Source organism: Leptosomus discolor, chromosome 2 (assembly GCF_034619465.1).
Source record: "Leptosomus discolor isolate bLepDis1 chromosome 2, bLepDis1.hap2, whole genome shotgun sequence".
Taxonomy (NCBI): domain Eukaryota; kingdom Metazoa; phylum Chordata; class Aves; order Leptosomiformes; family Leptosomidae; genus Leptosomus; species Leptosomus discolor.
The window spans coordinates 16,168,938-16,191,974 of record NC_141392.1 but is presented as its reverse complement, the minus strand read 5'-3'; the positions used below and the strand labels follow the sequence as shown (position 1 = coordinate 16,191,974).

Here is a 23,037-nt window from a genome sequence, read left to right as displayed (position 1 = left end):
GAGAATACCAACTAAAGTGTACTTGAAGTACAGCGCCATGTTTAAGGTCAGAGTAATTCTATTTTCAAGCCACATCATTGCCAGTATTAAGAATAAAAAGAAGAGATAATTTAAATAGTTTGACATTGTGTTTTCATTTCAGACTTGGTGTAAATACTTGCAATATCACTGTCATTCAAGACCCTCCTGTTTAGACCAGACTCACCTTTTCCACATTGTTCCTGTCCTTTTGCCATTTCCAACATAAAAGCCTACTCTGACCTTCCGCAGCTCCCCCTGTATCTCTGTTCCCTTTCTGTAAAATGTGGGAGAGTACAGCAAGCCTGCAAGGAAGAAAATGCCCTGGATGAACATTGTCATAGTGGATGCTGTGAATATAGCTTAAGGAAATATGCTCTCAAACACAAGGTGAATTCAGGTTTAAAATGGCTACAATGACAGGTTAAGCTAAAATTTCTGTTCCAGTTGCCCTTGTTTTTTTTGGGGTGTTTCAAAATCAGATTCCAATGAAGGACACTGCAGCAATACATGCTGCAGTGTGTCTGAGGGCTCACACATGCTGGTTCACATCAGTGCCCTTTAGTATGTAGGGCTGGCTGCCAGTCAAAGGCTCCCTGCATCCAAGCTCAAATTAACTTCATGTTGTTCAGCAATGCCTGCTCTGCACGCATCTGCTGCTTCTCCTCTCTTGTCTAGACTAATGAGGATAGAGCCCACACATCTTGTTAAATGCATGCTATAGTGTTCACAGTCATGTTCTTGGAGAGGCTTGAAAAACTCCCTGCCTAAATTAAGGCCAAGCACACAAGCATTTCCATAAGAGTTTTAGGTATGACCAAGTACTCCGAACTTGCTATTCTATTAAATAAGAAAAGGAGATCCTGTGTTCATGGGGGTGCTGGGAATACTATAGCTTATCCTGGAAACATGAAGGACACAAATGTGATGATTGGACTGGGGATTCAGCGTGGATTCGTCAAGAGAAACACTGCTTCCCAACCTGATAATCTTCTGTGGTGAAATAACTGGCCTGGGAGATGAGGGGAGTGCAGAGGCCATTGTCCACCTAGAATTGAGAAAGGTTTTCTGCGCTATATATCAGAAGAGCCTTATGGAGAAGCTGAAGAAGCATGGACTGGCTGAGCAGACAGGGATGTGGACTGAAAGTTAGCTGAACAGCCAGACCTACAGAGTAGTGCAAGAGGATCCAGTTATATCAGATGGGAAAGGATGAGATTAGGAAACACATAAGCAAAGTGGTGATACGCAAGTGCCCCCAAAAGCGTCTCCTCCAAGCTCCTCGTCATCGAACTCTATGAGAACTGGATGGCAGAGATGCACATGTCCAGCAAGGAGGAGAAGATCCCTGAGCTGAAAGCATAAGTGTGGGCAGCAGCCTGCCTGTTGAGCAGGAGCCCCAAGCACTGGCCAAGAGCACCTGGGAAGCCGCACAACACAGCTGCTGGGAGCCAGTGGCTCCCACCTGCCACCTACCTTGGGCAGGTCAGGGGGATGGCTGTGGGCAACATCTGCTTTACTCATACTGGGTTCTAGTTCCTTCAGGGTGGCCAAGAAGTTGCCTGCGGCCAACCTCCTCCTCCTCAAGCAGCTGCTGTCCCTCCTCCAGCATGTCAGCCACAACGTGGGCACCATCAGGATGAGATGCAGCAACCTGGTCATCTGCTTCGGGCCAAACCTGCTGAGCCCACCCAACAATGAGCTGCTCCCACTGGAGGCCATGCTGGAGGTGACGGAGAAGGTACGCTGTGTTGAGCAGCCGGCTGCAGCCTTCCTGGCTCATCAGAGCTTGGCTGCTCTGAGGGCTCTGGCTGCCTCCTCCCTTGAGCAGATGCCGCTGGGGTGGCTGCCTGGAAGAGCAGCCCCACAGCCACAGCGTTGTGTGCAGAGGCAAGGCTCAGGAGTGGGAGAGGCTGCTCTGTGTGTTTTCAGGTGGCTGGCTTGAGACCGAGGGTTTGCTGTGTGCAGGTGAAAGTGCTGGTGGAGTTCATGATGGAGAACCGTAGGGAGCTCTTGGAGGAGGAGAAAACAGAGCCTTCCAGCCCACCAGCCGAGCAGTCGCCAGCCCCCACAGAGAGATGCAGAGGTAAAAGGTGGGACTGGGGCTTGTCGCAGGCTGGGACTTGGCACACCAGAAACCTCAGCATCATTTCTGGTGGAGCTGGGCATGATGTGATGTCCTCTCAGCCCCACCTGCGCTGTAGTCTCTGTTTGGGCACTGCCTCTCGGGCCATGAACACTTTGCTCTGCAAGATGAGCTGAAGCCTGCAGATGGGGCATTGGAGGGCTGAAAACAGAAGTGGGGTAGGGCTTTGGGTGGGGTTTGCTTAAGCTGTTGTTTACTTCCAAGAAGTCACTTTGCTGCACATGCTTTTGCTTTCTAGAGCTGCGTTTGCCAGAGCAATGCATCCCTGCAGCGGCAGCAGGCACCGAGCCTGGGGCAGAACCCTTGTCCCTGCACACACCTCCCTCTCTGCTCAGTGTCCTCCAAGTAACTGGGGGAGAAACATCAGTGGAGTCTGACAGGGGAGAGGTATGTCAGGTACCCACACATTGGGACAGTGTGTCTGCTGGAGGAGGGCAGCGTCTGAGGAGGCTACATGGCTGCTGCTGGGCCTCTGCCTGGCAGCAGAGCTGGTGCGTGTTTGGTTCTGCCTCCACCCCCCGGGGTGCTGCAGGGTCAAGGACAGCTGGCAATGATGTTTCTCACACAGCCTCGGCATGTCCTTAGCCAAAGACAATGCCCACCAAATGACTACAAAAAGGCAGAGGGGAGCAGCTGTCAACTTCTGAAGGGTTTTGCTCGGGTCCTCCTTTGGCAGAGATTCATGAAGTCTGTTTTGGGGGGGCGGGGGCACTGTGAGAGACCTGGCTGATGCCAACCAGCCAAAGGGATCTCCTCTGGAGAGCTAAGGTAGCCATTGGGCAAACAGTGTCTTCCCACTCCAGGCCGCCTGTGGCCACCTGTCAAGCTCCAAGCAACCCTGAAAGCGCAGCAGACTCCCTGGGGCACCCAGAAGACCCAGTGAGCCTTTCAGAGGACAGAAGGTAAAAAGAGCTCTCTCGGATGAAACTCAGAGCTGACCCTGGTGGACGGTGGCTTTCCCTCTCTAACAGCACTGTGAGATGGAAAGGTTTGCAGGCTCTCCCCAGGGCAAGGAGAAGAGAAGAAAGCAAAAGAGAAAACAGGCCTGGGGAGAGGAGAGTGACATCCGTGCAGAAAAGAAGAGGAGGAAGAGAGAAAAGTTGTTGGGCATGGAGCAATAAAAAGATGCCAGAAGGTACTGAAGCAGGTAGGAACAATTCCTTGTAAAGCAGGTTTCCCAAAGAAAGGGAAACCAAAGGGTGCTTCTTCCCACCTCTAGGCTTTTCCTAGTGCTTTTGGACTGTGTCATTGCAGGTGCTGATTGATTGTTGCTGGCTGAACGGCTGTGACTCCTGGGTCCCCGCAGCTGATGTCTGCAATAAAGTGATCTTTCCTCTCTTCTGACCGTGTCTGCCATACAATATTGTGGACTAGGTGGATGTTGTTTGGTGGTGAATGCTGGGGGGGCAGTTCAGGAAGATCCCTTGCGCCAGCGTCCTTTCCAGCAGGCATCAGGGCTGAGTTGAAGTGCTTTAGGAGTCAAACCACAGCATAGCCACATGAGAGGGCGGGGGCCAGACGGGAGCTCTGGAGGTGTGAGTGTTCCCTCAGCTCCTGTTTGCATTTTGGCTAAAACACAGCTCGCTCCAAGGCCTGGCGTGTGCTGGAAGTGGTGCTGTGAGCTGAGAGCAAGGGCAACAGGTAGGCAGGGCAGTGTGGCCAGGAAGGGCTAAAGCTCCTCACGCAGCCACTGTCTCCTGCAGCTTGCTGTCCCCTGCAGCCATCCTCCTGGCACACTGCTTGTCAGGCAGTTTCCTCAGGTCCCCCTAACTCATGGCAATGGTGTAAAGCAAACTCCATCACTGGTGATATAAATACTCTCCTGAAATGATTCAAAGCTGCAACAGGCACATTCCATTCTGTTTACTCAGAATCACTTAGCTAAATATTCTGCTGTGTACAGAAATGTCATTTTACAAAGGAGCTTAAAAAGCCTGAGCTCTTGGGAACTGCCCTAGGTTCTTTCCCCTTGATGAGAATGGTAATGCTCCACACTTGGAGTGAACCACTGTCAGGGCGAACTGACTCACCAATTGTCCCAGACACTGGCCATAAGAAACAAAGCACTGTCAACGAGTCCTTTCGTGCTTTTGAGAACTTAAAAAAATCGACATGACAATGGGAAAAAAGTATGTAAGAGAGCTATGAGGGTGCTGAGAGCTGGTGACCTCAACACTCCAGGCTTGTGCTTTTACACAACTAATCAAGCTAGTGCCAAGGGAATACAAAACACAGGTGCTCTGTTATTTCATACCCATTGTTCATTTCACAGGAGGGGCTTCGAAAACAAGAAGCAAGAGAGAGAGTCTGACATGAAGGTGGAGTATTGATGTATGAATATGGCTTTCCCTCGAGAAAGAAAAAATTACTGTTGCCCATGGCAAGCTATCAGGAGGAAGCATCTGGTAACATTATTAGGAGATGGGATAAAATGAGACTGGATATATATGGGACTTCATCTAAGATGGAGAAGCCAATGATGGGTGGAGCAGTTGCAGAGGCAGAACTTCATAGCAGCATTTCGCACATTGTCACATGTGGAGACAAGGAGAAAGCAGGGACAGAGTTGGTTTTCGCTTTCTGTTAGATCCAAGGTTTTTCAGTACTTTTTGGTCTTCACATCTGGGGGTCTGCTGAAACCTCTGTGTCTGAACATGGAGAGATTTTCATCGAGATTCTGTATACCTTTGAAGGCAACTCAAAGCATAGCCTTACAGATCTGGTACAAAGCATTGAAATAACAGACTTTGAGAATGGCCATAGTAACCAGAAAAAATACAAAGAGTTTCTAAATCTCGGTAGCCAAATGGATAATAATGCTGGGGGTGGGCTCATGCTATAATTTATATTCAATGCCTTAACGCTCCAGAGACCATTTCTTGTACCTGAAATTCAGAACAGGCCCACTATAAAGATACAGCTGGAAGTTAACAAATAAGTGTGATCTCTTACCACCTTAATATTTGAGATGTCAGTTCAAGGTTTAATTTTCTGCAAATAACATACAGCAATCTGTGGGAGGAAGAGAAAATTGCAAAAATGAGTAAGGAAAGATTGTTCGCTTTCTTATAACACGAATTTGAGGGCAACACATGAAATTATTAATCACAATAAATGAAAGGAAGAACATCTGCACGCAATACATAATTAAATTGTGTACCTCCTTGCCACAGGATGTTTTGGCTATCGCAAGTATGAACGGGCTGAAGAAGCAATTAGACTGACTCAGGGAAGAAAGGTCTCTTATGGGCCATTAAGCTCTGGGAAGCAGGAACAGCCTCCAGAAATCCCTGAACTAGGAACTGTCAGTAGATAGAGGGTACAGCAGGGGAAGGAGCATGCTATGCTTATGCTGTTTCTCGTGCTTTTTTCCTACACATCTTTCACTGTTCAGACTCAGAGACTGGATGCTGAGCTAAATGAACCTTTAATATCACCCCGTGTGCCTATTCTCATGAATTATACAAGACACAGTTCCATACATGCTATGGATACAATTCACATTCACGAGAGCATCGGCTTATGGCCTTGCAAAGTCTGCTGAATATTTACAGTGAGAATTTAAGCAGAATCTAAGTGGCTGAGTTCATGCATTCACATGATCCTATTTCACCCTATCTGATATCACATACTGCCTCTTTTGTGACTAGTTTTTGGCTTGGGTGCAATTTGATATGCAATTAGTCAAACATCCTCTCCTGCGATATCTGTCCTGTTGTGAACAATTAGCGCTGCGTAAGGGAATACTGAGGCTCGAATCCCAGGGATTCCTGTCAATTTGCATTGACAGCATGCTCACAAGAAAGGAGCTGACAGGTCCAGCTGGAATTGAGTGTTAGCAGCCACAGAGGCAGCCACACACCAGCCCACAGATGGTCTGCTTCTTGCTCACGTTCTTAGCTTTGCCTGCCTTGAGCATTCTTCTCTTTTCTTATGGTTGCTATGTTAGCTATTGAATGTGTCTGAATGTCCAGAAATACACTTCTTAATGTTTCAGTTAGGGACTAAGACCGCAAGCAGAGTTCTTAGATATTTTAATGTGCAACCCATGGGAAGGAAATCATCGGGTTCTGAGTTACATACAGGACACTTTCTTCTTGTCAAAGAAGAGGAGACCAGCTGGTAGGAGGCTGACCTGATGCTGTTCCCAGGGTGGCCAGATTGCTTGAGAGCAAACTCCACTTGAAGAAGGGACAATTTGACTTCGCGAGGAAGGTCAGTTTGCTTCCAACAGTGGTTTTCCAAAAAATCTTATTTCATGGCGATGAGTTTTTCCAAAGCTTGCTTGTGAGTAGCTGGGTATCTTACAAGCCCTTGCAGAAATTATTTCTTTTTAAAAAGTGCAAAACCTGTCCCAAATCTGCCCTGATCTAGAACTACATTTTCTGGGGGAGGGCAAGAAGAGGTTATAATTTTAGTGATCAGAGCTTATGTGTTGGAAAAGCTATCAGACACTATCTTTTCTTACCTTTGTAAAGCCATTTAGCTGAGTTCTGGAAGTAACTGGCTTTTAGTACTCTGGCTAATCAGATCCCTTCTTGGTTTACCCTGAACTAATTAACTCTCATCTCTTCAGATTATTCCCAGTGCAGATGATCACCTAAAGACCTCCTGTTCCTGTGCAGCAGCTGCTGTCCATCACAGATAAGGTGAGACTTTCTCCGTCACAAGATATCTTCCCAAACAGAACTAGACCAAAATGCCAAGCAATGCTAGAATATTGTACCAAATAACAGCCTTTTCTCTAGCTGCAAATTTTTCCTCTCCAGGGGACACTGCCTACAGTTCTGGATGCTGTTTTTCTATTATACGGGCTGCAACCGTGTTAGTGGGAAACATGGGACATCTCAGCTTGATCAAGCATCTTTGCCCTTCAGTGGCTGATGATCTGTGTGTGGTAAAAGACTACAGTCCTACAGGAGTTATAGGGTGCAGAATACAACATCATTTTCCAAGCATGAACTGCTGTTCATATATCCCTGTGATATTTGTCATTGTGCTCCACTGTACCTCTTAGCCAATGGCTTGGGTGCAACGAATGGTTAAATTAGTTGAGGTTGTAAGAGGAAGCCAGAGCCACACACCAACATTAAAGCACAGGATTATTTGTTGGTTCTGAGACCTTTACAAATGCCAAGCACAAGAAAACACCACCTATTTAAATGCTAAAAGATATAATGAAGTGGGATATTCTTTGGAAAAGAGAGCTGAGACTGACGAAAGAGTTTGTGTTAAGCATGCTTATAAAAGCCATCCCAGGGGTTATGTATTTTCAGTGTCATAGTTGTGAAGGTATCACCAGCAATTCCATCAAAACATTCAAAAGAGCCACAGAGAAGCTATAGGAATTCATTGTCCAAAAAGCTTTTCCTAATCTTTCTCTCTCTGATGTTAAAAGAGAAGCTATAACCTTCCTGTGTTATTACTTGTACCTGAATTCCAAGCCTGAGATTCAACATCATGTAAGGGAAGACGGTTATCATATGTTGGCTGCAACTCTTTGCTTGTGAAGGTGGCCTTGGGTGGTGTCCATCCAGGAGACTCAGTTTTTCTCTCCACCCATATGGCCACAGAGAATCCCTTGTTATCCTTTCACATTACCCTTGGTTATTGTTTATGTGCTCAGCATTGGAGTTGGAGATATTGGCATCTCCAGCACTGGAATCAGTCCCTGATAAAGCCTTGACACTGAACCCAAACTTTCATAAGGGGCCTTTTCTCTGCAAACTATCCCAAAATGCAGATCTGAACAGCTGCTGCAATCAGAAGTGTGTGAAATTCATCTTTGCATCTGAGTGTCACAACGTGGCCTGCAAATCTGTCTGTTATTAACCTTCCAGATGGCAAGCTGAGGAGACAACCTTTAAAAGATGGGTGTACAGTGAAATTTTAATTAACGGTCACTGACCTTTAGGAGTGAGGCATAGCGATATGTGTACTATGCCAAACATCATAGATATCTTAGGAAACTGCTGGAGTGTTGGAAAATACCTTTTTCTGAGGCTGGACATTTTTCTAATCAGATTTCAGCAATCTACTTCAGATTTGAAATGTTTATCTGCTTTTCTCTCAAGGATCTTAACACTTTCTCAGACCTTCAACAGATCACATCAGGATGTTTGGATGGTCCCTCAACATAGATTGATCAGTCTCCAAATCTGTAGTCTAGCCATACTTGTCCCAGGACACCCATGAGAAGTTAATCAACTAATTAAGGTTAAACAGAGGGGAATCTGAGGGGATAGCTGAGCGGAAGACGTTTTTAATCTTATGTGTTTTTTTTTTCTTGCTCACATCTTTCCATTTTGTGTCATATAAAATTTCAGTCACAAAAATTACTCTTCTGCACTGAGCTTCATGAAGCCATTAGGTTTGAACGATGATCTTGCTAATACTCTACTGTTTCCATATGCCAGTGTGTCTTAGATATGAGCTTAAAATCAGTTTGCAGACAAAGTTAGTAAGCAACACCTCCATCTCCTTTCCTGAAGATGTTTATATTGTTTTGTCATGATCTCTTGTCATTACCTGTCCAAGTGAAGAGCAGTTCTTGGCTACTTCTTGAGTCAGACTCATAGTGAAACTACCATTATTTTCTGTGATACATAAGTGGGTTGGCTCAAGGTCCTTGTTCAGAGGGAGTTAGCATTTTCCTCACATTTGATGTGGCCAGAGTATGTCTACCTGTTCTTTGTGGGTGGGTATGAGATAACTTCTCTGGTGTTCAGACCTGTCTGGAAGCCTGGGTTAATGAAATAGGCCTGTATTATTAAATTCTGCTGAGAGATAACACCATGTCTCTATGATAGCTCAGAGCATGAGCAGAGTGGTTTCACTCCTGCCTAAGTGAGGTCTGCAAAGATGTACTGTACAGACTTCTCCCAGTACACCAGGACATTCTCCATAGCTTCTGGTGCTCCACTCTGCTCTTTTGTGTGACAGAGGCAGCATCCAGGCTGCTGGACTGAGTGATGTGACCTAAGACTCACACCTTTGGAAACAGCCACGTATGTTCTTATAGGCCAACATAATAAAGAGCAGTTCAGATGGTGCCTTACTTGATTCTATTCCCAGACACTATTCAAAGCTGCTTCCTACTCCACATCTTCCAGACATGTCAACCACAGGGTCTGAAGTTTCTCAAGGTCAATGATCCTTTTTCTTAGGGTTTTGCTAATAGAACTGTCCAGACCACAAGGAAGCCATTGGGAGTACACCAGTCTTGCTGGAAGTGCTGGGTTGCATACCAGGTCTGGTGATCAGTGTTGAAGAGAGAGGATTTCTGCAAACAAGCCTGATCCCACCTGTTGAACATCCACAAGGAGTCATGAGCACTTTGAAGTGTTTGGTTTACAGTGAACTGCTCCACTGATATAATTTGCCTTGCGTTAGCTACGTGGCCCTTGACGATGCAGCCACACCAATTTGGTAGTATTAGTACACGATTCCTCTTGGCTGCAAATTTCTTGGATAAAGCAGGCATAATTTGCACAATGCCATGATGTAAAAAGGATATCTGTTCAGATTACATTTAGTCACTTTGAAATTCCAGGAGGCAATGTGCAAACTGGAGTTTGGGACTGTTACTTGATTCCTAGAGCGGGAACTAGCTAGAAGGATCTGAATGGGTAAGATTTCTGCCATCATTTAGAGATACTCACCAACCTTTGCCTAGAGAGGCTTGATCTACGGCAAGGGCCAGAGGATAATTAGATTTCTGCCTGCTGAACTTTTAAATAGTTATGACTCAGCAAGACCAGTTCAGCTGAATTGAGTTCCCCTGCTCTTTAGGGATTCAACTAAAGAAAACTCAAGCTCATTATATAAAGGCAAACTAAAATATGTTATCAACTGATACACTAGGCTTTTCCATAATGAAAAGGAATTAATAACATGTAAGCTCATCCAGTTATTTTTCTATTGAAATGATTGTAAAAATCAACATTCCTGTTATAAAAATACTCATTTCACCATACCACTGTAGCATTCCCTGTTTACTCTATTTAAATACAAAAGATTTGTTCTGTGCCATGTAGTTGAGCCATACAGATTGTGAAAGTAAATAAATGATCTGAGTACTGAGCTATTCAGATTCCCTGCTACAATACAGAAAAACATTCATGTACACAGTGAGTATCCTTATAGCAGTGGGAACAGCAATACACATCACAAGAAGCTGGAGACTTACCTCCCAGTCCAGCAAGTCTGCAGAGCATTATCCAGGAGAAGACCAAGATCTCAGCACTAGGGAGGATGAGATCTTCATTATTTAATGTAGACAAAATATTAAAGATGAAGAGGGAAAATGTTAACATTTTCCAACATGCCTAATGAAACTACGTGGATTTAAATTTTGGATTTTCCGTCCAAGACACCTAGCAAATACCTTACTGTCTTCAAGTCCAACTAGAAGAGATTGTTGAAATATATGTGAAGTAACCTTTTTCTTTTTTGTGCTGGGATTCACAGTAGAATGTGGGGCAGTGTTTTCAGAAGTTATTTGAGTAAGTGTTAGTGAACTGCACATGTGTAATGGCATCTTTTTGTACCTGGATGCGAGTTATGATTTCTTGTTTATGTGTTTTCTGCTTTAGGCTTTTTAGTGCTGCTGGGTATGACAGCTTGAAAGGTTTTAAACAAATCCTTATTTAAGTTAAATGTAGAACTACATCTGTGTTTTGTTTAGTTTTGGGGCTTGGGTTTGGGTTTTTTGCTATTATGTGTTTTAGACAGTGGGAAGAGAGTGAAGAGAGAGAATCAGCGGCTTGCTGGCTTCTCTCTCACAATGAATGCATGTCAGACTGCTTTGTAGAGGATGACATATCCAGTTTGCTGTGATAGATCAGATTCTTCAGTGACTGCACCCCAAACAAGACATAAACCCAAATATTGCCACAAAACGATGCCATTGCATAGCTTGTTGAGTTTTCAGTATCAAACTTACCATTCCACAGTTGAGTTTGTTCATTCTCCTAAGAGATTAAAGCACTTTCATATTTATCTCAGGACTTAGGTATTTGTAGAAGAAAACAAATGTAGTGAGTTGGTATCTTTCAAGCACGCTTCTGTGTTGTTTTCATCAGAAACCGGTGGATCATTTCTATGAAAATAAGCACATAATCATTCCTCCCACAGCTTTCCTTCTCATCAGAGTCAAACTTTATAGAGAGCAAGACATTTATGCAAGACATAAGCATAAACACTATAATGTGATTTGGTGTTAATGGATTTCCTTCTTCTGCAGTTTGAATGGGATTGCAGATTATTTCTCCTACAAATACTGTACAGTGGTCAAGTATTTATTTGGTTATGCATAGAAACTTTTGTTTTACTGATCGCTATATGCAGCCTTTAACTTTCCAATCTGTAATTCTAGGTAATTGAGCGTGGTGTGAAGCCTTGTTTTTTAGATGTACTTTGCATGGAAATATCCACTCAGGGATTCTCTGAGCAGGCAGCAGGCTCTCAGACTTCCTTGGTGCCTGCAATGGCAATGCCCACTGTGGTTTTCTGCTTTTCTCTTCTGAGCTGGAGTCTTCCCTCAGATCCTTAAATAGGTTAATCCATTGTCACAGAAAAATAATAGGAAACTAATTATAGCAGTCTCTGATAAACAAAGCTAGCTTCAAACTTTCCAGTGGAGAGCAAGGCCAGTCTAAATACCAAGAGAATTCAGCCAGAAGGAGAGACACAGTCTCAGGGCATTAACCAGTTTAGCTTCTCAGAGTGCAGGAACTCCTTTATTTTAGAATTATTGAAAAAATTGCACCTGAAATCCAAGAAATAAGAGCTTACAATGACTCCAGAACGACTATCACAGGTGGATATGTAATTTAACAGCCAGAGGTGGTAGAGATACTGCAGAGACTGAAAAGAAAGCCACTTAGATCAGAAGACCTATAATGCTGTCTTCCAGACACATGCCCAGAACCGTGCTCTCTACAAAGGCAGCCATACCTAGTAGGGTACACTGGCATTTTGCTTTCAAGTTTCTGTGTTTATCTTATCGTACCATAGTTCGAACAGATCTAAACCAACTCATGAGAGCTTATAAGAAGGCAAAGGCAATGATGAAAGATCTAGAAAAAACTTACATATAAGAAAATACTGAAGGAACTGAGGATGTTACTCTGGAGAAGCTTGAAGTAAGACATCGTAACAGTCTTCAGTTGCTACGTAGAGAGAGCTGCAAAGACTGTGGGAAAAAATCTGTTTTCCGCATCCACAGTGAATGGCACAAGCTTCTGTGAGGAATCACAGAATCACATATCAATGATCCAGAAACGCCACAGAGGACCCCTCAGGGTTCTTTCCAGCACTATTTTCTATGATTGCTAGAAGCAATGTGCAGATGTGTGAGGCTGTCCCCTTTCCCATCAGTAATGTGTAATTAGCTACTATTTCCCATCTTAGGAGCTGGTTTAATGGTAGTTTTGAAGTAACTCTAACCACTTAAGAGGAAGTTCCTGACTTGGTCTATTAGGAAGATCTGAAGCAACTTTCTATTTCTCCTTCTTTAAAGCCACTCAAGACTTCAATCAGAGTTGAAGTGAATTTAGTGCTAATGTGAGTGAGCAGTGCTATGGGTGCTGCTTAAGAAAATGCTAGGGCTATGAATGCGTTTTTTCTTAAAGAACAGAAGTAGAGCCCAAATTCAGCAGCAGCTAAAACCTGGCTGATGTACAGTTGAAATTACAGATCTGTGGGCAGTGTTAAACGGAGGTATCATTCCTCAACAGTTTTAAACAGTATAGTGCAACCATGACAATGATGAGATAAGAGGCAGATATAGGTGACAGTCTAGGAACTTAATCTGCTCTAATCTACTTGAGTTTAAATCCACTTACTTCAGCTGCATTGCTCCAGAGAGTGATTCCAGGGTGAGAAAACGGAATTTTGCCCCACTGTACTCTTTTGTCAGTGACTTTTTTTGTCACGTCTTTTTCTTTAAGATTTGTTACCTCATACAGCAAAGCACAGATAAGGTGAAACTGAGTTGTCTATTCTCAGCGGGGACTTTTCTGTTTGTAATGCTTGTATGTGTACTTACCTGTGATCAGGCATAGGAGGTATAATCATCAGCATGACCTGTGTGAGCACAAACAGGAGCGAGCAGAGAGCCTAAAGACTTCAATAACGAACTACTGAGGTCAAAGGCAAATCCCCATGAATTACAAAGGACCTGTGATCTTGGTTTCCAGCAGATGGCTAAAACCTGCCTTTGCTTGAGTAGCAATGAGAATAATCAGACTTCTGAAGGCATCAGGAAAAGAAAGCCTCTCTCTACCAAGACAATCAACCAGTTGTTTCTTTTTCGTGCATGCTGGTTTTGTGCGTAGAACCCTTTGCAGGTTTTGTGTGGCACCACCTGCAATGGCTGGGATGTTTTCAGCTCTGCCCCAGCCACAGCCAGGGACTGCTGAAGGAGGCAGAGAGATGGGATGCCTGGGATAGGGGCGGGGGGGCTTGAAGGTCACAGAGACAACATCAGTCCCCCTGCTTACAGAACAAGTTGTCAGATAGTTATAATCATCTTTTGGGATATATTCTGAGTGGCCCATAAATTCTTATGAATGAAATTGCCCTAGTCAGCACTATAGCATGTTAGCATTAAATCACCATGGTACATAATCCAGAAGGTAAAACCTCTAAATCTTTTGAAAGGTTTGTTCTTCTGACTAGTGATTTAACAATCTTGTAAGAAGCTGAGATATAAGAGCTTTCTGGCAGAGAAATAAAGAAGAAGCAATGAAAAAAGTGTCATGTACTCTTTTGAATCAATTGTAGTGTCTAACTTACATTTCTAATGAATTATGAAAAGCAAGATGACTTCTCTCTTTTTCCTTTAAGCTAACCTGGGACACTGATTAAATCTGTACAGAGTCCTGCTCCCTTACATGTATTTTTCATGGGATATGCAGGGATCTGGGCAGAATAAAATATATATAAAATCAGGATTTTCATATCATGCGTGTGCTTTGTTGCATTTGTTTTCCATGTCCTGTGCATGCTTATAGTGATGACTGAATGATTATCAGTATTTGATGAGCAACTTATTTTCTGTTCTCCCTTACATATCTCTCAGGCTTTGCTTGGTTTGGATTTCTCACTCTTTGCAGATCATAACCTAAAAGCTTGACCCAAAGCCAAGAAAAATAAATAAGTATATTTCTTATTTAATAAAAAGAAATGAATAAGTATATTTCTTTGGCCTTGAATAACTGAAGGATTAGACAACAGGGTAACCCAGTACAGCTCCTGGGTCAGGCAGCTTTCAGTTTTCCTTTTCCTACACGGGTGTTTTTCCTCAGGGAATTCAGTAAATGTTGCCTAGAAACACCTATGCCTCAGAAAAATCTGAAGCACAGCAAAATAGTCGTAGAATCAGGTATGTGAAAAAGCCCATCTGTTCCCACCAAACTGAATTTGAAGAGACAATTCCCATAAATATATTTGTACTAATCAAAATGCTGTTCAACGATTTTTCTCCTCAAAGCTTTTTAACTACAGCTTACATCGCCCACAAATTTACTCATCAATCTTTAAAATTTAATAAGTGCAGTGCATTAGTATAATATTCTGCTCAGTCCTGAATCGATATAAGTAAAGGTTTTAATTACTAAAATTATGCAGTTATAAAAATAATATAACGAAATTATTCTTCCCATTTGCATTCATGGGCTGCCTGTATTCAGGTATTCTGAGACGTGGTAAATTGCACTGAACCATGGTGGAATAATTCTCAGTGCTGCAACTCTGCCTGAGGACCGTGCACCTTAACAGTTTCAGTTCCCAGCAAAATCAAACTGCAGGGAATTGAGCTCAGTATATTGTAAGGAAGATTAAACATAACGTATGGCTTTTGAAATCATTAACCTTTGTGTTTTGTTGATGGACATATGACCTAGGCATAGGTAAAATTATTTCACTGTCATAATCTAAGAGGACCGATTTCTGCTTTCAGTGAAGTCTTCCACATAGCATCTTTTGCCACCGCTGGGGCAGAATGCGTGCCTTGCAGATGAAGGTTTCTGGGTGATGCCTTAATTAAAGTGCATCCTCTCTAATCTGAATTGGTAACTGTTTATTTCAAAACTAATTACTTCATTATGCTTTCCTCTGCTAAAAAATCTTTGGTGCCTGAATGAGACTGCAAACTCTTTGGGGCAAAGACCGCATATAAAGAGATAATGTGATGTTTGCTAAATAATGTATTAGGAAGGAAGCTTGTGAATAGAATATAGGATGAAGTTTTGTGATTCAGTTTTGGGTATAGGTAAAATTTTACAATTTATACCACATTCGCAGTCATAAATAATCTTTTTCCTCAGGTTCATAAATAATCATCAGCTGAAATACAACCTGCTACCCAAACAGTCTCAAATGTTAGGAAAATAATTTCTGACTTGGCTATGATGGACTGAACAAGAACTCCTGGATTCAAATCAGTTGCAACAAAATTTCACATATACAACTCCTCTTTTCTTCACAAGCTTTATGTATGGAAAGAACCACGATATCCTCTGAGACTATTTTGAAGGCATTTTTTCTACAAGTTACAAGGGTAACTTCCTAACATAGAACACCCACCCTACACCAGACCCTTCTCTGACAGGTAAAGCTAAGTGGTCAACCAGGGAACAGTATTCACTGCTTGCTAATATTCAAAATGGGCAGAAAGAGAACAGACTTTTACATTTTTTTAGTGTTTCGGAAGGACTAGTTTCACAAAGATGAAGAAAAAACCAGTAAGATTGATAGTGAGAAAAAAAAAAAAAAAAACAGAGGGAGTAAATATGATGGAGAACTGTGAGCTCTTTCAAGAAGAGCTCATTAAATAGCCAAAAAGCTGTGATTCCAGTGCCAAGAAAGATGACGGTTCCCTGAAAGGCCATCCAGACTCTGAAAAAATGAAAGCAGCAATTAGAAATAAGCAGTGATGTTACAATCAATAAAAAAGGGTAACATATAACAATCAATTATAGATGAGAATTTCTGAAGTGTGGGGAATGGAGAAGGGACAAAAAGACATGATAGTGAATTCTTTCAGTTCCTTTCTGGCTGGGAACCAGGCAGTTTGGGCTTTTCATTAGGAGCTTTTTAGGGAGCTACCACTGTGCAGGACAGTGGTGGATCCTTACAAAGCCAGTATTGGGGTTGGTGGCTGCCATCACCCAGCATGGAGTAATCCCTTCGGAAAGGGTTGTGGGTTACTATGAGCTTCCCAACAGTGAAAGTAAGCCTGAAGGTTGCTGCTCCAAAGAAGAGAAGGAACCACCTTCCAAGAAAGGACCGTCCATTTCTCCCTGCCCTTTCTCTCAGGACTGAGCAAAGCCTTTTCCACTCCAGCACAGGCTTCTCCCTCCCTTGCACAGGAGCTCAGCAGAGATGAGCCAGTGGCAGTGGTTAGCAAAAGTGGGGACTCAAACGCCCCCATCTCCTTGATGCTCGCGGGGCAGGAGCAAGCTCAGCTGAGGCCATCTCTGCCCAGCAGATCTTTTCCCTTACTGCCGCAGCAGTGGGAAGCACAGTAGCAGCTTGAGCAGGTCCAGGTCACACAGACCACCGGCTCAGGCAGCTGGGACCAGGCAGCCTGGCATGTCCCTGTCATCCAAGGGTCCTGCTCCTGCTCAGCCTCACCATGTGCCAGGTAGCCCTGGAGCTGCTCAGATAAACTCCTGTTTATCACTCTTGGAGTGAAAAATGTAAAGAGCTCAGCCTGATAAGCTTACCTCAAAGAATCTCGTGAAGTGGTTCAAATGTGATATTGAAGTATTTTAATGGGAAAAGTGCAGTTATGAAGGGACTCTTAAGTCCAGATGAAAAAGATGCTGAGAAATCATTGTTTGGGAGCTGAAGTTCACAAATTCAAGTTGGGTGGTTTAGGATCTTATTTTTGTATGGAAAGTAACTAACAAACAGCCACAAGCAACAAAATGCCCTTCTGGAAAATTATGTTTAACCAAACACTGATATGTCTCAGCATACACAATATAATGGGGCAACTGAGATAAATGTCATAGTCAGGGACACACAGAAGGTCTGATCAGATGAAGATCTAATTAGCATTAGATTTTGAAAGCCTGTCATCTGAAGCTCTTGCCATCCTTACCACCATGCATAGTCCCATCCATGTATATAATACGTTACGCTTTATGCACCAAAAATGTGTTGACATTGCTGTACCAGAGAAATTAGTTTATGGTTCGGTTTGTGCTCTACACTTTAAAGAAAGCACTCACCTCATATAAAGAATATAAACTTAACACCTAATTGCAAAGAAGGGCAAAGCTTTCAAATGGCACTAAACTTAATAAAAAGGAATAATTAATATTATGATAATTAACCTGTTGATGAAGACTAGACCTGGATGGATTCACTTTTCATTAGCAAGCATGAAGAATTAGACAACACCCATGGGGATCCAAATACCTAAAAGTCATCTTGCTCAGAAAAAAGACAGAACTCCTTCCTCTGTGTAGCTAAGCAGGGTTTCGGCCCTTGCTCTGGGCAGCTGTTGTCCCTGGAGGGTGCAGTAGACCTTGGACAGAGAAAGCAGGAACACGAAGAAAGGGAGAAGGCCACATCATTTTAGAGGCTTTTCCAATCCACGCTGTAGCCACATGCAGTGTCATTGGCAGACTGTTGCCCTCTCTTTCTCCAAGGCTCTTTCCCTCTCTCATGTCTTCTGTTCCCAAACAGATTGTCAAAGGGTAACTCACCTCACTTCCAACCATGCCTTTTTTTCTCACCCCCCCTCTCCTGCTCCCCTGCCTCCCATTGCCCAGTGACTCTCAACCCACAGCTTCCCCTCCACAGACTGCAGAGGGGAGGGACCGCCACCAGAATCACACACTCTGACACACACCAGCAGGGCTGGTGTGGACTTAGCCTGACTTTCTTGCACCCGCCTTTTAAGAACTGCTGATGTTCTTTTTGTTTGGTTGGGTTTTTTGCCTTTTTTTTTTTTTTTTTAGGTTTGGGTTTTTTTTTGCTAAAGGAGAATAGTTAATCCAACCTAATCTAGTTTAGTCTTCAGTTCAAGCTAATTCTGTTGTTGCTATGAATTTCAGGGTGGCAACAGTATGCAGTAATGGTGATCATGGTTTTTCTAGACAGCTTTAGATTTTTTATCATCTCACCTGATCAGAGCTGATAGATATTCCACTACAAAAATGCAGCACCAAAAAAGAAAAAGGGATCACATGCAGCGATAAACCTGAATGAACCTGACCTGTTGCCTGTACTGAGAGCCAAATGAGCAGCTGATACCATTGGCACAACTCAGTGGCAATGTGGCTGTAGCTGAACTGAGTTATTTTTGTGGCTACATGAAAAAAGTAGAAAATAAACATGGAAATTAGAGATAAGAACAGCTCAGATCCAAATCTCTGCTTCTTCAAAGTCTGCTAATGCTGAGCACTGTCTAGTAGGTTTTTCTTTCTGGTACCTTTCTTCTGTCTGCACTAATTCACACTACATGACTGTTGCTTTACACTGTGGATTTTTCTAAAAGTTGTGCAGCTTGATACTGTGTTTTTTAATATGTGCATCAGAATAGATGCTAAAAAAGTTACAAAAATTGTAGTGTAACAATGACACAACTATCCTTTTCTACCTTTTGCATGGCTTTGCTACAAAATGGTTAACACAAAAACTGCTGTATCTCTATCAAGAAACATAAAAATGCATAGATGTGGAATATATAAGATGCACATAAGTCAGTTCTTACCAAAGTCATATTTGACCGTGTTTATGAAGTTAAGGTCTTGCACAGCATTTGGTTAAGACCCAATATAGAAAAATCACAAAAATTTAAAAAGCTATTACATAGTACTATAAAACTGTGACATTTTACATTTTTCTGTTATTCTGCTTTCAGGATTGTAAAGGTGCAGGTATTTGCACTGGAAGGGTTCTCAAACAGCAGCTCTATTCATGCCACAGCCTTTCAAAGAACATGTGCGAACACATCTGCTTCAGCTCTTTCATTCTTCTCTCTCATGGGGACTCCACTCCGATTCCTCCTTCTCCTTTCCTTGTGTCCTGAAGGAATATATAAAGCTGCTCTTTATGCGAGAAAAAAGGTAGTGCACATTTTTCTACTTTTCTCCATGGTTATTTAAATGCTTCTAGGCAAACACACTGTGTCTACACAAATCCTGCAGAGACACAAGGGCCTGAATCCCCCCTGGGCCGTGGAAGCAGATTTCTTCTTCACCTGGGTGGAAAGCTCAGCTACTCGGTTTGGACAAGGGAAGGCGCATCCCTTCTGGTTCGAAAGAGACTCTTCTTATCAGAAGCATCTTGCTATCTTACACACCCCTGTCAGTCCGGCATACGGAGGTACACCGCTTCCTAGGCAAGAACAAGATTCCTGCTGTCGATGCTGAGCCCACACCCTGAAACACATCCCCAAACCCCAGGGAAATTTTGCTAAGAAATGGTGAAGTGCCTTTGAGTTAAATTGCAGCTGAGCAGGGGTATGGAGACTTGCTTGTAGCTGTAAGTTCAGGCAGTGGTAGGAAGGAATTTGTGCCTTGCTGTCACCGGGCGGTTCCTGACGTAATGGGCTGTGCTGCCCACCCCAAAGGTGTGGTGACAGTCCGATGTGTGCCTCTTCATTCTGCTCTTGGCTGCCTCTGCCAGACTGGTGAAAAGGACCAGGAGGTGTGATTTGGGAACATTTCCAGTGGGAAAATGAATGGGGCCGAGCACCTTAATCTGCACAGGCCAGCCTTCAGTGAGTAATGAATTTGTGAGCTGGAGGTGAAAGACACTGGGTCCTCTTATGCAGAACTTCAGGTATCATAATACAAAGAAAATTAACTTTGTCAAGTGTGCTGTGGGCATAAAAAAATTAATCGTCAGTTTATACTTAAGGGTGATGTATACCATTCATGCTTAGAACGGCGATGCAAATCAAATGCTGCATATTGCATTTTGTATTTGCTAGCCTTTTCTTGTCCAGGGCCATGAAAAGAAAAGCACTTATAACTGATTTAAATTGTTTCAAGTCCTGGAATTGTTCCGCTTCACATTCTTCTGCTGGAAATTACTGTCTAATGAAAAGCAAGGGCCAAATGTAGTCACAGGACTAGTGGCAAGTAAAATTCGGCTATAATCAGAAAAGTACAGAAATCTCCATGTGTTCAGCTGAAGAACAGACCTCCCACTAAGTGTGATGTAGTCCAGTTCTCTAATTAGCCAGGTATCATTTTTTTCTGTAATCTCCTCTAAACTATGTTGATGGAAATAAAAATAAAATATAGTTTTCTGTTAATTAAAACTTTTTGTTAGTTATGTAGGTCGGTAGGAAACAAAAAAGTAGTTCAAACTCCACCCTCCCTATGCTGCCAGTTTTTCTAATGAAATGTAATTAGCACTAATTGGTAAAACTACACTGATGGCTGGTTATTAATGTTTGTGTATTGGTCCCAGATGTGGTTTTACAGCTGTCAGTGCTAATGGCTCAGTGAAGGAAAGAGAATTCTCCTTTCATATTCCTGTCATTTTCTTCAGGGTGCCCCCTCCCCACCCTCAAAAGAGTGATTATGTTTAGGGAAGGGAAAGGCTTTTCTTAAATCCTGACTTTGTGAGAAACCGAATGCCTTCAACTCTCATTTGAATTTGGTAGGAGCTGGAAGCAGCCAGCACCTAGCGTCTGCTGAATCAAGACTCAACAATTTTAGGGCTGCTTTTCTTGAGCCATCATAATTGTTAATGGTTCAGAATTTATCAAAATAATTATCCTCCTAATTGCATACCTGTTCTTGAAAGCACACTTAGGAGGCAAGCCTCTCTTCTAAGCAATCACCTTAAAGTGTTCTGTTTAGAATAATTGCTTTCCTGCAATCCCTGCAATTACTGAGTGGACAGCAATCCCCTTCTTCAGGCAGATGTAGGTGGGAAAGCTGGCCCTTTTAGACAGGAATGAAATGAAGTGATAAAATCAAGATTTCAAATACAAATCTACCCAGAGAGGGGTGAGGGATAGCCTTTTGCAGAGTCAAGCAAAGGCAATGTCATGGTGAAGAGGAGGATCTCCAGGCTCAGGTAGGGACCAGAGAACACTTGGCAGTAGATTGGAAAATACTCAGGAACTCATTCACTCCTGACAGTAAGACATCACATTAACGTCTAAGATAAAACCTTTCTTTGAAAAGCATCTGTGTATTCTTACACGGTTTAATAACGTACACCTCCCCAGGTCACCCATGCACACCTTATTTTTGTGAAATCTCAGCTCATTTATATTTGTAAGTTAAAACAGAAATATGGCATACTCCAGGTATGAAGAAATTACTTGGATGTCTTATCTGATTTATAAGGGGGTTTAACAAACAAGTGAAATCAGCAGTCATGTGCTTATTTGAAAATGCTTGAAAACTTGAGCCTGTTAAGAATACAAGAAATGCCACATAACTTAAGCTATTTTCTCCCATAAGGACACAAGAAGGTCATTATTAAATCTTAGCTCTTAATAGTTTTGTGCCTTACAAGGCATTCAGAACTCACTTTAGCACCCCCCTGCATTTTGTTGGATAATGCCTGAATTGCTTTTCTTAATTTTACATGCAGAACTGTGCTTAACAATGTGATACCTGTGGGCTGGGAAGTAATAGTTCTTCCTTGTGGCTGATGATAAAGGAAGCTGGTCTGTGACCAGAAAGTCTAGAGGATGTATTGCAACAATATGTACTTACAGCCTGGAATGATGTTCTGCCAGGCAAATCTCAGTGCTAGTCATTGCCATTTCATATTTTAAAACAATTAATTGCAGACTTCTGCTTTAAGCTCTTCTTTTCCTCATGGACTGACCACTCATTCAACTGCAACTAACCTGCCCTGGTGTCTTTTTTAGTGTCACATTGCCACAAATAAATTCTCTCCTTACCCTCAGCTACAATCACGGCTACATCCTTTTCACCCTTGCTGGAATCTTACTAAAGGATGAAATGTACCCACCCAACAGCCACATCACTAGAACAATTCCTTGTGACCTTGTTTTTGAGCAGGTAAAATATTGAGAAGGAATATGTTAAAGGGATAAATAAAACAACCAAAACACTTAATCACACAAAGACACAGTACCCTACATTTGGGGTTATATTTTTCCTAGCAAATCAAAGCTGCCCGCGACCACTCTCATGCACTGAGGCCAACCAGAGTGTTTGGTAGCCCAAGTTAATGCTGTCATAACAATGTAACAATACACAGAATTGAGATTTGGTGTCCTAGAACTGTTTAAGGTACTCACGTAGACACAGCCTCAGTGTCTATAGTGTCTGTACACTGATAAAAGCAATGAGATACAAGTTTGAGCTTCTTCAGACTAAGGGGTTTGGTTTCCCAGCTCCTGGATGAGCGCTCTGTTACGTTGTCCAGCAAATGTGGGTGGAACCACCTTACTCTGTCCTAGTTTGCACAGTTTGCTCCACGGAAAGCCCGAGCTGGCTGGCATCAAGGAATGCCCTGACCGTGCAGGTCACATGCAGCTCCATGTGTGTCTCCTGGTCCTGGGCAGGCCCGGGTCTTGAGCTGCTGAGCATGGGATGCTGCTGGAATAATTGCAACAGTGGGTGCCAAAAGGCTTCAGGTAAAAAGGGAAGAACCAAATTAATTCAGGCATATCCCAGGCTGAGAAATAGCTCTTTCAGTTATGGGAGGAGAGACATATTGCAAATTTGGACTTAAAAGCCTCCCTTCCATCTGACCCCTACCCTAGATATTGAGCAGCTCGTTGGGAATGTCTGCCCTATTTTCACCCACAGGTCTTGTCCCACATTGTCCACTCTGCACTCATGTTAATTCATTCCCTAGCTCTTTTTGGAGTGAACAACTTTGTTCCCTTTGAAACAATATTTGTCCAC

The 23,037-nt window shown here is 42.9% G+C and overlaps 1 protein-coding gene across 1 annotated transcript in view; it reads left to right on the top strand.

Moving 5' to 3' along the window:
• The first annotated feature begins 2,010 nt into the window (after positions 1-2,010).
• Positions 2,011-23,037, top strand: part of SUSD4 (sushi domain containing 4) — a 96,899-nt gene continuing 75,872 nt past the window's right edge. The window contains exon 1 of the mRNA XM_086460364.1: positions 2,011-2,104. Within this exon, the coding sequence (XP_086316490.1) occupies positions 2,011-2,104 (94 nt within the window). The remainder of the gene's footprint in view (positions 2,105-23,037) is intronic.